Raw genomic sequence first — 13,309 nt, forward strand, 5'->3', positions numbered from 1 at the left:
AAAAAGACAAAAGAGAAAAGAAAGAGATGGAAAGAGGTATGAAGAAACTTAAAAGAGGTGAAAAAAATTTAAGAGTTAGGGTAAAGTTAAATAGATATGTAGAATCATTTTATTATTTTTTATTTATATTAATAATTTAATAAAAAATTATTTTGAGGGTCCATCAAAAAATATATATAATATATAAAAAAATTTAAAACTTTTGGAAGGACCTAGTATGAAGAAACTTAAAATAGTTGAGAAAAATTTAAGAATTAGGATAAAGTTAAATGGATTTGTGAGATTATTTTATTATTTTTTTATATTAATAATTTAATAAAAAAATTAGGGTCTATTAAAAAATTTATATAATATATAGAAATTTTTAAAATTTTTGAAGGCCCAACGTAAAGTGACGCGCTGCCCCTGTTGAAACTAGTTTGGAATTTGGAAGCCCACCGAATCTGACTTTATAAAAATTAAGAAAATTTTTCTTTGTTGACATTTGTATGTGACGGCTAGTTAATAGATTTTTTATTTTTTTTGAAAAGTGAATTTATTGATCTCAATAATTACATGTCATTTAAAGTCTCATGCTTATTTAGCAAAAGATTTTTCATGACATAAAAATTTGATTCGGGCTTGAAAACCTGTACAATAACAAAAGGAGTTCACCGCACATGAGAAACAGAGGCGGTGAAGCTCTAAAATACCCCCAACTGCATCAAAATATAAATTGCAGCTCACAGCCCCAAGACAAAACTTGCACAAGAAAGACCTATCAATCAATATACACAGCCATACGCCTACAAGATTCGAGCTCCAAAAGCATGAATCCTATGAGAACCTAGAGCCATACAACACAGCTAGCCATATCCATTCATTGGCTACTATCATCATTGGGCGTCGACTCTCATCCTTGCTCACACTGTGCGAGCATTCTTGAACCACACAAGCAAAAACAAGCCCGACGTCAAAGTAATCAGTCAAGATGAAACGAACCGGCAAAATAGAGAAAAAAACATACCACAATTGTCTTCAATCACAAGGTGAAAAAAGAGTAGATTATTATTTTTTATTCGGATAAAAAATAAAAGTATTCATAAATTGGGTTTGCTCGGACTTTATTTTTAAAAACTAAACCCAAACATCATAGGATCAACTTATTTAGTTATTATTTTATTATTAAAATAATAAAATATTACTTTTTATATAAATTTTTATATTTTTAAATATATTTTAAAAGTAAATAAAAATATATTATTATCGAATATAATAATTATTGAGTTTTAGGTTGACTAAAATTCTAAATCTTATTTGACTAAAATTCTTGTTTGCGTACAACATTGAGTAGTTGTATGGTTTTAAACTTCTTATTCCACATCAAGTCCTAATCACATTCTATTTTGGATTTTTATATTATTAAAGTCGATCTCTAGGCTTTAGAATAGCAAGTAGTGCTTTGAGAGCTTTAGAAATGTGACACCTTGTAACTATGTCTTTTACTTTTGGTGGATCTAGAGTGGTTTGGGTGAGTGTTCTTGAGAGGTTATTGAGAAAGTGTGAATAAGGAATCTTGGAATGGTTTGTGAAATCGTAGAGGTCAATTTATTATACTTTAATTTCTCAATAATAGAAGAACAGTTTCACTCCGTGGACATAGGCAAGAGGTCGAACCACGTAAATTCTTATGTTTTTCTATTTGCTTGATTTCTCTGGGTTTTATCTTTGTTGTTTCTTGGGCAATTTTCATAACAAACTAGTATCGAAGCTTTGGATTCAATAAATTCAAGATTTAACAAGGATGTTGAAAGTTACTAGTTCTACAAATTTTTCAATTGAAAAGTTTGATGGGAAGACTAGTTTCATGCAGTGGCAAAGAAGGATAAAAGATCTTCTTGTGCAATAAGATTTGATGCACTCCTTGCTAGGAAAGGAGGAAGGGCAACCAGATGACACGAAATATGTTGAATGGGCAGAGTTGGAGCAAAGGTGTGTGAGCACTATTTGGCCTTGCTTTGGAGATAACATGTTTAACCATGTTATTAATAAGGATTTTGCTCCAAAGTTGTGAGTAAAGTTGGAAATGATTTACTTGATGAAAAGTCTTTCTAACAAGTTGCAACTTATGCGAAAGTTAAATTGCTTAAAAATGGAGGAGAATAGAGACCACATGAAGCATATGAACGAATTGGACGGGATCATTGATCAATTGAAAAAGGTTGATGACAAGGTGGACGAAGAGGAAAAGGTATTATTGTTCCTGGCTTCGCTCCCTGACTCTTATGAGGTATTTATGGAATTTCTGATATGGGGGATGAACACAATAACATTAGAACAAACACAAGTAACGTTAATATCTCATGAAGCCCGAAAGAAAAGTAAGGAAGGGGATAGAGAATCAAGTGGCTTGGCATTGGTAACTAAGGTTCATAGGAAGAAGTCAACTAACATGGGATCTAAGGTGGCAAATCTAGATCCAACAATGTTTAGTGCTTTCAATGCAAAAGGTATGGGCGTATTAAAAGGGATTGTCTTATAAAAGGGGATGAAAGTAACGAGAACAAAGTTGAGTGTGCTTTCGTTGCTGAAGGTGATGATTGTGATGTCCTTGCAATATCAAAAAATATGGATGCAAATTCTGATTGGTATTTTAATTCAGCTTCTGCCACTAACGTATACTATTAAAAGGATTGTTTTCATTTACTTTAAGAAGGGATGGTTGGGAATTTGACTTTAGGCAATAAGTCAATGGTGAAGGTCATGGGTCTTGGAGTGGTGAAAATCAAAATGTTTGATCGCGTTGTATGCTCTTTGGGTGGTGCGGGCCTATATCCCAGAGATGCATAAGAATCTAATATCATTAAGCCTGTTAGACTCTAAAGGGTATGGATATTCTATTTATGATAGAGTGGTAAAAGTCACACAAGGAGACATGGTCCTGATAAGGGGGAATTTGTATAATAGTTTGTATCATCTAGAATGTGAGGCCTCGAAGGGAAGGGAATAGTACACAAGAGATAATAGCTACCAAAGTGAGATTTGATTTGCCGAATAGGTGATGAAAGATTCCTATGGTGTAGATGATGGTGAAAGGATGAAAAATCTTATCAGTAGTAAATTGGAAGGGTTGTCGAGATCGCTTTCCAAAATTAATTAGTGCCATTAACTTGACGGCTACACAGGTGTATCGGTCATTCTGTAGAATTGAGTGTTGGACCATGTTTAATTCGATATGTGTAATCATTATAATTTTAAAGGCCAATAGTTTGGAAAGTCTTATACTTTGAGAGTTGTTAAAGGTGTTGAAAAGTAGGTGGAGTTAGGAAGTTGCAATTGGATGCAACTAGTGGAACAGGTTTAAGGAGTTTGAATTCAAGTCAAAGGTGAAGATTTGTTGAGTTTTAAGTTGATTAGAATTTTAGATCTTATTGACTAGGATTCTTGTTTGTATACAACATTGAGTAGTTGTATGGTTTTAAACTTTTTGTTTCACATCAAGTCCTAATCATATTTTACTTTGGACTTTTATATTATAAAAGTCAATCTCTAGGTTTTAAAATAGCAAATAGTACTTTGAGAGCTCTAGAAAGTGGACACTTTATAACTCTATCTTTTGCTCTAAGTGGAACTAATTAAAATAGTTTGGGTGAGTGTTCTTGAGAGGTTATTGAGAAAAGGTGTGCAAGGGATCTTGGATTGGTTTGGGGAACCATAAAAGTCAATTTATTGTACTTTAATTTCTCAATATTTGAATAACAGTTTCACATCGTGGACGTAGGTAAGAAGCCGAATCACATAAATTCTTATACTTTTCTGTTTGTTTGATTTCTCTAGATTTTATTTTTGTTGTTTCTTAGGCAATTTTCATAACAATAATCTAACGAACTAAATTCAAACCTAAAATTTTACATTTTTGACAATTTTTTGTACCCAAAAAGCTCGTTGCAATTAATGTAATAGTTAAGAGACATAGAATTCTTTGTTGACTTCTTAGTTAACCATAATTGACTGTTTTGATAGACATGTAAATACTTTAGCTAACATTTATATTTTTTTTCTTCAATATTTATGAATGGAAAATTAACAGTGAGGGCGTTGAACTCAATATTCCAACAATGGGAAACACAAGCACCAGACACTTGGAACATCAGTGGAGAGCCATGCAGTGGACGTGCTCTTAGTGACAGTGATTCTTTATTCGAGGATTCTTCTAATAACCCGGCTATTAGATGTGACTGTTCTTTTGAAAAGGGCACTATCTGTCACATAACTAGATTGTATATTTATGCTCTCTCTTGCTCTCCTTTAGAGTTACCCTAGTAATATTTTAACCCATTATTATAACAATGCAATAAGGCTAAGGCCACACTGAAACTTTTTGAAATTATGGTTTTCATGTTTGAACTTCGTTTGAATGTGTAGGGCAACTCTTCCAATTGCATTGGACCAGTAACCCCTTCGCACTGTAGTAACCCTTTTAAATGGCATTGAACCCTAATCTTTACGTGGTTGGAAGAAATTCTCATGACATTATTCTGTACGTGAATTTTAACAAACAGTGAAAATTTCATGATTATTTTTAACATAACATGTCAAATTGACATTCATGTTTACCCTCGACATTATTGTTCTAAGACTGATCCTATTTTAACACAAAGCATTTGGACCATGCAATTGGATACCTTATACATACAATCATAATCATAGAATTCTTGGATATTCCTCATTGTAATGTTGAGCTGTGTTCTTTCTTTTTCATTTTCGTTTACCTCTATAGTTGTGATTTTAAATTATGTCTATACTATTACTTTCAGGAGGGTATTTTCTCTAGAAAAGCGAGGACAGATACCAGAGGAGCTTTTAGCTTTGAGATTTCTTACCTTCTTGTATGAATTCTCTCTCTCTTCTCCTCATGTAAATCATTTTTATAAGACAATAAAAAACACTAACTTTTAAGATTTTACGAATGGTAAATGACATACAAATTTTATTTTTACATATTAATATCTATGGATATACGTCTTTTAGTCATGGAAACTGGTTAGATTAGACATACTAATTACAATTGGAGTTTTAGAGAAACTAATTATAACCATTCATTGTTTGTTGATGCAGGAAGATTGATCAAAACTTCTTCACTGGTCCCTTGCCAGCATTTATTGGAAATATGTCCAGACTAGCGTTGCTGTCAGTACTGAAACATTATGCCATAAATGCATTTTCACTATCAGTTGATATTATTTCCCACAAATTTTCCAAGTCTAGCAAACTTTGTGTAGGTTTTCAGGCCTTCAATGGGTTTCCAGCAGCAGTAGTTAAGAATTAATTAACAACACAATGGAAAGAAGGAAAATAGAGTGCTCCTTATTTTATGCATAATTCTACTTCAATTTGAGTCGCCTGATGTCTTTGCTATCTCCTATACATGTAATTGGCTTATAATCTAGTAGTAAAGTTTTTAAATATTTAATCTAATTACTGTCAAAAGAAAGGTAGCTTGATTTTATCCTGAAGGTTAGGCAATAATATAGTTGTGTTAGTATAAAAGAAAGGTGGCTTTTATACTGTCAAAAATAAATTATTATTATTATTATTATTATTGGTATTTTCTTATTTAGTAAGAAGTGTTGATTCTTTAAATAACACTTAAAATAATTTGACAGGTCAGTTGCTCAGAATTCATTATCTGGACCCATTCCAAAGGAGATTGGAAATCTTAAAGAACTCTATATGCTGTAAGACTTGAAGAAATTCTCTACAATGAATTTTGAATCATCTTGTTCATAAAACATACTTCTTCGTACAAACAAATATATGATTTTCTTATGCTATAATACATGATATTATATATATATATTCCCTTGAATTAAGGTTAAATTTTAGAGTTTTAGGTTCTAGAATTAAGGTTAATATATGATTTTCTTATGCTATAATACAAATATATGATTTTAAGAAGAGATTATTTTAGGTTCTAGAATATAAATAGACTCCTTTTTCAAATACGTGCGTGTGTGTATATAAGATGGTCCAAGGTGAAAATTTAGGGTGCAAGGTGTCTTAACTAATTGTTGCTTAATTCATTTATTCTAGCTGATGTTTGGAAGGAAACTGCTGCCTGTAATTTTGCTAGATAGGTTCTAGACTATCTACTTTAGTGATGTGTTGCTGTGATATCATGAAAAATATCAGCTCTTTTCCACAAAATTTAAAGAAATAAGTGAGATTTCTCTTCTTTTATGGATAACTGTAATTTTCTTTTTCCTCAGAAGATAATGCAGTTGGATACGTAACTGTAGATATCCGGCTTTATTAACTCTAAAATATAAATTCTTTTTTTTTTTTTGTTGTTAAGCCAAGCTTTATTAATGCATCAATTGATTCAATAAGAGGCTGGACAGGCTGAAGCATAAACACCAACAGCATTGTGTTTGTCTTCCAGAACAGTACATAATCTGTTTCATACCACCCAGAACAACACCTACAATTACCATAATAGCTCCCAAGAATTACAAGCAGCCCAGAATAAATTAAAGAACTCTATTCTTTTACCCATTGTCACCCAATTCGTAGCATTCCCGCCTCACACTTACAGCCAAGTGACAAACAAATCTAAATCTGAGGTATAGTTTAAAAAAGAAGCCCCATAAAAGAGCAATGCAGGTATTTGGTCATTCAAAATATATATTAATTTCTTTAAGACACTTGATATTTAAAGACTTGACTTTCTTATGAGGCTCTTGATTTAAGAGTAGGAAAATCTAAAGAAGTGATTTCTTGTTCTTTCTTTTATATGTTCATATTGCGTTATTTAAATATGTATGCATGCCTATACACCTATATCCATGTATGCATGTGTACCTACCATACATGTAAAAACCCCATATTTTTCCGATTTATTCACAAAAAAAATTAAAAAAAAAAAAAGAACCGATGGTGTGTGCTATGCAGGTCTCTTGGTATTAATAATTTCTCTGGAACGCTCCCTCCAGAGCTGGGTAATCTAGTTGAACTTCAACAACTGTAAGTTATAACTTTCCCTCTAGTTCACTTTAGGCATGTAAGTATTTCATTAATATGTTTATGATCGTAGAAAATTAAGACAGCATTGGTTTATGAATGTGACAGTTATATTAACAGTTGTGGATTCACTGGTGAAATCCCCTCAACCTTTGCGAACCTTCGAAATTTGCAAATTGTGTAAGAAAGACCAAGGAATCATGATTCTTTTATATGCTTGTTGCCTTTTGTTTCTTCTGCTCTTGAAAATTGCCTTTGCTTACCTTGGCTTGGTAATAGTCAGCTTGTTGAATTTCAGGTATGCATCAGATAACGCTTTAACAGGCAAAATACCTGACTTTATTGGCAATAACTGGACAAAGCTGGCATCATTGTAAGTTATCAAAACATTTTTCTTTGTAATATTCAAAAAAAGACAAAAAAAAAAACAAATAAGAAAAATTAGCCCTATCCTTCTACTTTCTTGAACTGTCTGTCAAATGAAACAACAGGAAACTTGAGGGGAACTCTTTCGAAGGGCCTATACCATCCAATATTGGAAACTTAACCTCACTGACGATTCTGTGAGTAAACATTTTGTTTTTCATGTTACTTCCACGACCCTCCAAGGCCCCCAAGGCTCTCTTTCTCTACACAGTCACACATCAATGCATTTAATATCTGATATGTATGTCTTTGAATCATGTAGGCGAATTTCTGGTATATACAATGGGAGCTCTTCTCTTGATTTCGTTAGAAATCTAAAGAACATAGCCGACTTGTGAGTTAAACATACTCTTTAACATCTTGTTCTGTCATCTGTGACTGTGACTTTTTTTTCTTTAATATTTCATGCTCTTACCTAAATTTATTGACTAATAAACTTTTTTTTTGGTTTCTTTTTTCCTATAGAGTTCTAAGAAATGTTTTACTAACTGGTAGTATTCCGACTGATATCGTAGAATTCCAATCTTTACAAAAGCTGTAAGTTTATTATTCACAAATTAACTGCTACTACTGTAACTTAATTACAAGTTTTCTCTGCTTTATTAATTTTTAGCAATTTCTTTTTTCATCCAGGGATTTGAGTTTCAACAACTTAACAGGCCAAATTCCAAGTGAATTGTTCAATATGAATTCTCTTACGTACTTGTAAATTCGAAGAAACCATCCCCTTCAATACTTGAAAATCTCATCTATGTCAGGCTTATCCATAATATGTGTTTCCGGCCTTGTGCTTTTCACTTGACTGACATTCTTTCTTTTGTTTCTTATTTTCATGCTGTTGAAATGACCAGGTTTCTTGGAAATAATAGTCTGTCCGGTACCCTTCCTAGTCAAAAGAGCCAAAGTCTAAAGAATATGTAAGTCATCATATCACACTACTGTATTATTGAATCAGTCGCCAGCAATTTTCACTCATTGAACCAATTTGAATCCCAATCAAAGTCATATCTGTCCATGAGGAGTGATTTTTAAGTTATATGAGAGGGGGATGATGAATGATGAGTGATGTTGCTTGTGGACACCCACCGTTTGATAAATATCTATAATTGTAAAGCCATTACATAGAGTCAAGTGAACAGAGGCAGTTGAATTATATCCTGGTTATGTGTTCGGTGTTGCTACTCACTTTTAACTAATGTAATTCTCTGATGCAGAGATATATCTTACAATCATCTATCAGGAAATTTGCCCTCATGGATAGACTCAAGCTTACAACTGTATGTCTCTTAATCCATGACACTTCCGGATCTTTGTTTTCCAATTTTAATACTTTGATTTGAGGATGAGGCTTTCTGGTGCTCAAATGGAGCATATTTTTTAATAATCATCATTAATATAGACGTAATATGCCTAAAAACAATGAATGTGTCAACCGGTCTCATATTTGAAACACACATTTGGGATGAGGACATTCATCAAATATTTACAGACTCGGATTAAGAGAATAATAGATCGTTTCATGGCATTCTATGTAGGAATGTGGTGGCCAACAACTTCACACTCAACAGCTCAGACATAAGGTGAGTTATTGCCCCTACCACTCAGTTTTTATCTTTCCCTTTCCACCTTTTCCCCATGAGTAAATGGCTGCCGGCCTGCTGCTGTTGCTTCTATGCGATGCATTATTTTTCATATGTCAAGTCCAAATGAACAATAATATTTTCAAATTCCACAGACTTTTACCAGGATTGCAATGCCTTCAAAGAGGTTTCCCTTGCAACAGAAATGCTCCACGATGTAAGCTTAGCTAAAACTTTTGTATCAGTCCATATTGTTGAGATTATAATTATACATAGAATCCTGGGGAGATAATGACAATTGCTTTGTTATTGCTAACCAAATCTGAATGTTGGCATGGCAGATGCAAACTTTGCAATCAAGTGTGGTGGTCCACAGATGACTGCCGATGGGATACTGTTTGAGGTTGAGAACAGTACTCTGGGCGCTGCAACGTTTAACGTAACCAGTACACAAAAATGGGCAGTTAGCAACGTAGGTTTGTATGAAGACAGGGAGAATCCACTGTATGTGCAAAACACTTTTGCACAAGTGAAAAGCACCAACACTCCCGCGATTTATCAGACTTCAAGGATATCCCCTGTATCACTCAGATACTATGGCCTAGGCCTTGAGAATGGACCTTATACTGTAAACTTGTTCTTTGCGGAAACAGCTTACCCAGAGAGAAGCACTCAGTCTTGGAAGAGTCTAGGAAGGCGTGTTTTTGACATTTATATTCAGGTATTTCTCTCAATTATATATCATAAACTTCATTCCTCCCATTTGCAGTGTTTCTATGAATACAATTATGTTCATTTAATTTTACATTGAGGACTTTTAATGTTGCATCTCACCACTGCTTCCCTAGGGATCCCTCAAAGTGAAGGACTTCGATATCTCAAAGGAGGCAGGTGGAGCTGAGAGAGCAATTACTAGGAATTTCACTGCTAATGTGACAGAGAACCATCTTGAAATTCACCTGTTTTGGGCTGGTAAGGGGACCTGCTGTGTACCAGAATTCGGTTACTATGGTCCATCCATTTCAGCTATCAGTGTTGTCCCAGGTAAGAATCTTTATTTAAGATTCTTCAAATGTGCTTGTCTTTCGCTTGCTGCTCCTGACGCCTCATTTTTTTTGCGCAGACTTTAAACCAACTGTTAGTGGGTTACCACCGAGCAGTTCTAACAGGAAAAAGCAGACAGCATTGATTGTTGGTATCATAGTTCCTGTTGGAGTTGCGGCTTTGATACTGATATGTGTGATTATTTTCATTAAGAGAAGAAAGGAATATGATGATGATGAGGAAGGTAAGAGCATCCATACATCAAAAAAGTATAAAGTACATACTCGTGAGAGTCTTTATATATCAACAAATTATGCGAGTTGATTTTAAAAATATAAAGTAATTTTATATATGATTTTAGATTTGTAAAGGGAATTTAAAAAAGTTGTTATTTTTTACTTTTCAGTTGAAAATAACTAGTGAATACTTTACACGTAGTAATTCTTCACACTCTTGATAATCGTAATTCATGAATTTTTTACACTCTTATTGATATAATAATATATGTTTTTTGAGAAAACTTAATACCCTGACATCTAGTGATAATTAAATCGAGAGAAACAAAGTAATCTTAATATCTTGGAAAATTAGCTCAAACATTTTGATTTCTTAGCCTTCTTGCTTTTGTATCTGCAGCTTCTGTATAGGTCCGATACATCTATTAGAACCTTTAGATCTCAATTGAATATCAATTTTTAAAAGGAAACGATCTGGTCTTCTAAAAGGCCTTCTGAGTTTAAATTTGGATTGCTTCTCCAATGCTGGCACTATTTACAAGTCTTTCAACATTATATTAAATATTAATCTTAGAGAGTTTTTTGCATTTCATCACTACAACTTACAGCCTACTCCTTGCCTCACTTGACTTTTCAGTGCTTCTCGCAATTGGTCCTAGACCAAACACATTTAGCTATGCTGAGTTGAAAGCCGCCACAGAAGACTTCAGTCCTTCAAACAAATTAGGAGAAGGGGGATTTGGGGCAGTCTACAAGGTAAGCTATGTTTTACATTTTTAGCATGTTATCATGATGCTGGCCTGACTATGTAATGAAAAAAATTTGAGAGGGTGACTTATATTTCAACCTTACTAAGTTAAGGCACCTTATAGGGTACACTTTCTGATGGGAGGGTAGTAGCTGTGAAGCAACTTTCAGTAGCATCTCACCAAGGGAAAAGTCAATTCATTGCTGAGGTAGCTACCATATCAGCAGTGCAACATCGCAATCTTGTCAAACTATATGGATGCTGCATCGAAGGGAAAAGGCATCTCCTTGTTTATGAGTATCTTGAGAACAAAAGCCTTGATCAGGCACTCTTTGGTATGATGACACTGTATAATTCCTTCATGCTTCCTTTGTTTGGACTTTGGAACCGTAGATAATAGGTTCTCTTCATTTACAAAATTGTTAGATAATGGATCTAACTTATCATTTTACTACTGGCTGTTGCTGAAACAAATGAAAACGTAAAAGAATGGATTTTAATCATATGATTAACAAGTGCAGGATTTATTTTCCCTTGTTCAGTCTTTTGCAGGAAAATTCGATTATGCGCATGCCAATTTATTCCATTGTTGATTACTCATTAGTGAACTACTTAATAAGATTTCTGGCACTATAAATGCAGGACGCAGTGACTTGCATCTTGATTGGGCAACCCGCTTCAATATCTGCTTAGCAACTGCAAGAGGGTTAGCTTATCTTCATGAGGAGTCTAGGCCAAGGATTGTACACAGAGATGTTAAGGCAAGTAATATTTTGCTTGATGCAGAACTGTGCCCAAAAATATCTGATTTTGGATTGGCGAAGCTATATGATGACAAAAAAACGCACATCAGCACTCGGGTTGCAGGAACCATGTAAGCCTCGTAAGCCTTTAGTTCGAATGTCCTTCCTTCATGGCTTTTTTAGTTATTTGTTTATCATTATAATGTTCTTTTTATAAACTGACCACACTTACACTAAGCTAGTAGTGAAATGGTAAAACTTTGGCCATAAAAACAACTAATGACAGATTGAAGTTAGCTTTTAAACTATCACCGACCCCCCGTCGCCCTTTTTTCTTTCCCTGTCTGTTGTAATTATTGTGCAACTGTTAGGCTCACGGTACCACTCTCACTATTGCCTCATGTACTAAATTTCAAAGGCTTGAAAGCTTAGCATAGACTTTACTTCTATCTAAATTATTTGACTCCAAGGCTTCAGTAACCGAGTAACTAGATATAGGAATTTTCTGAATAAACATTCACCATGTGATTTAATTATCTTGAAGTGGCTACCTGGCACCAGAGTACGCAATGCGTGGACATCTCACTGAGAAAGCTGATGTTTTTGGCTTTGGTATTGTTGCTTTGGAGATCCTCAGTGGTAGACCTAACACTGATAATAGCTTGAAGGATGACAAGATCTATCTTCTGGAATGGGTAAGTATTAGGAAATTTTGTTTCATTTGTAGCACTCAATGTTTTAATGCCTTCAAAGGACTTAAAAATTCATGATGCATGAGATTTGTTTCTACAATGTTTCCAGGCATGGGCTCTACATGAAAATAACCAAAGCTTGGATTTGGTTGATCCAAATTTAGTGGGGTCGGATGAAAATGAAGCTCTCCGAGTGATGGGAGTGGCACTTTTGTGCACTCAAGGATCACCAACGATGCGGCCGCCCATGTCTCGTGTCGTTGCTATGCTTGCAGGAGATATTGAAGTGAGCGGTGTTATAACAAAACCAAGTTATCTAACTGACTGGGATTTTAAGGATTTAACAGGCAGCTTTATGACAGAAGATACACAAAACTCCATTGCAACAGAGAATACTGACAATAATAGTAATATCAACATTAACCCAGGGGCAGCACCAAATCTTTCTTCGGTAAATGTCACCGAATTCAGTGACATTATCGAAGGAAGGTGAGAAGTGTTGGACATTATCAACGACAACAGTGGAAGAATGAGAAGAAGAAAATCTTTTGAATAATTATGCATGTTAAATATTATATTTGTTTAAATAATTATGTATATTTAAAAAGTTATGTCAATAAAAAAATAAAAAAACATATTTTTATTTATAATTAAGATTTGGTTTTTAGAAAATGGACGAACAGAAAAATTTTGTAATCATTTTTTCTTCCTTCTTCAAATTTTTCTAATATTGTTTCTATATTATTTTGTTGTAAGAAAAAAAATTTTCTTTTTATATATAAAGTGTTAAGTGAATTGATTTCGTCGATATAAAACGTAATCGATCACTAAATTTTATTAT

At 33.8% G+C, this 13,309-nt stretch overlaps 1 protein-coding gene across 1 annotated transcript in view; it reads left to right on the plus strand.

Moving 5' to 3' along the window:
- Positions 1–12,961, plus strand: part of LOC18596355 (probable LRR receptor-like serine/threonine-protein kinase At1g56140) — a 16,852-nt gene extending 3,891 nt beyond the window's left edge. Inside the window, exons 2-24 of the mRNA XM_018122837.1 lie at positions 4,070–4,259; positions 4,797–4,868; positions 5,098–5,169; positions 5,646–5,717; positions 6,931–7,002; positions 7,108–7,179; positions 7,298–7,372; positions 7,491–7,562; positions 7,688–7,759; positions 7,891–7,962; positions 8,059–8,130; positions 8,277–8,342; positions 8,640–8,702; positions 8,961–9,005; positions 9,161–9,222; positions 9,347–9,726; positions 9,854–10,049; positions 10,129–10,293; positions 10,923–11,041; positions 11,158–11,368; positions 11,676–11,907; positions 12,321–12,471; positions 12,578–12,961. Coding sequence (XP_017978326.1) covers positions 4,070–4,259; positions 4,797–4,868; positions 5,098–5,169; positions 5,646–5,717; positions 6,931–7,002; positions 7,108–7,179; positions 7,298–7,372; positions 7,491–7,562; positions 7,688–7,759; positions 7,891–7,962; positions 8,059–8,130; positions 8,277–8,342; positions 8,640–8,702; positions 8,961–9,005; positions 9,161–9,222; positions 9,347–9,726; positions 9,854–10,049; positions 10,129–10,293; positions 10,923–11,041; positions 11,158–11,368; positions 11,676–11,907; positions 12,321–12,471; positions 12,578–12,961 — 2,987 coding nt within the window. The remainder of the gene's footprint in view (positions 1–4,069; positions 4,260–4,796; positions 4,869–5,097; positions 5,170–5,645; positions 5,718–6,930; positions 7,003–7,107; positions 7,180–7,297; positions 7,373–7,490; positions 7,563–7,687; positions 7,760–7,890; positions 7,963–8,058; positions 8,131–8,276; positions 8,343–8,639; positions 8,703–8,960; positions 9,006–9,160; positions 9,223–9,346; positions 9,727–9,853; positions 10,050–10,128; positions 10,294–10,922; positions 11,042–11,157; positions 11,369–11,675; positions 11,908–12,320; positions 12,472–12,577) is intronic.

The sequence above is a fragment of the Theobroma cacao genome, chromosome 6 (assembly GCF_000208745.1).
Source record: "Theobroma cacao cultivar B97-61/B2 chromosome 6, Criollo_cocoa_genome_V2, whole genome shotgun sequence".
Classification (NCBI taxonomy): Eukaryota; Viridiplantae; Streptophyta; class Magnoliopsida; order Malvales; family Malvaceae; genus Theobroma; species Theobroma cacao.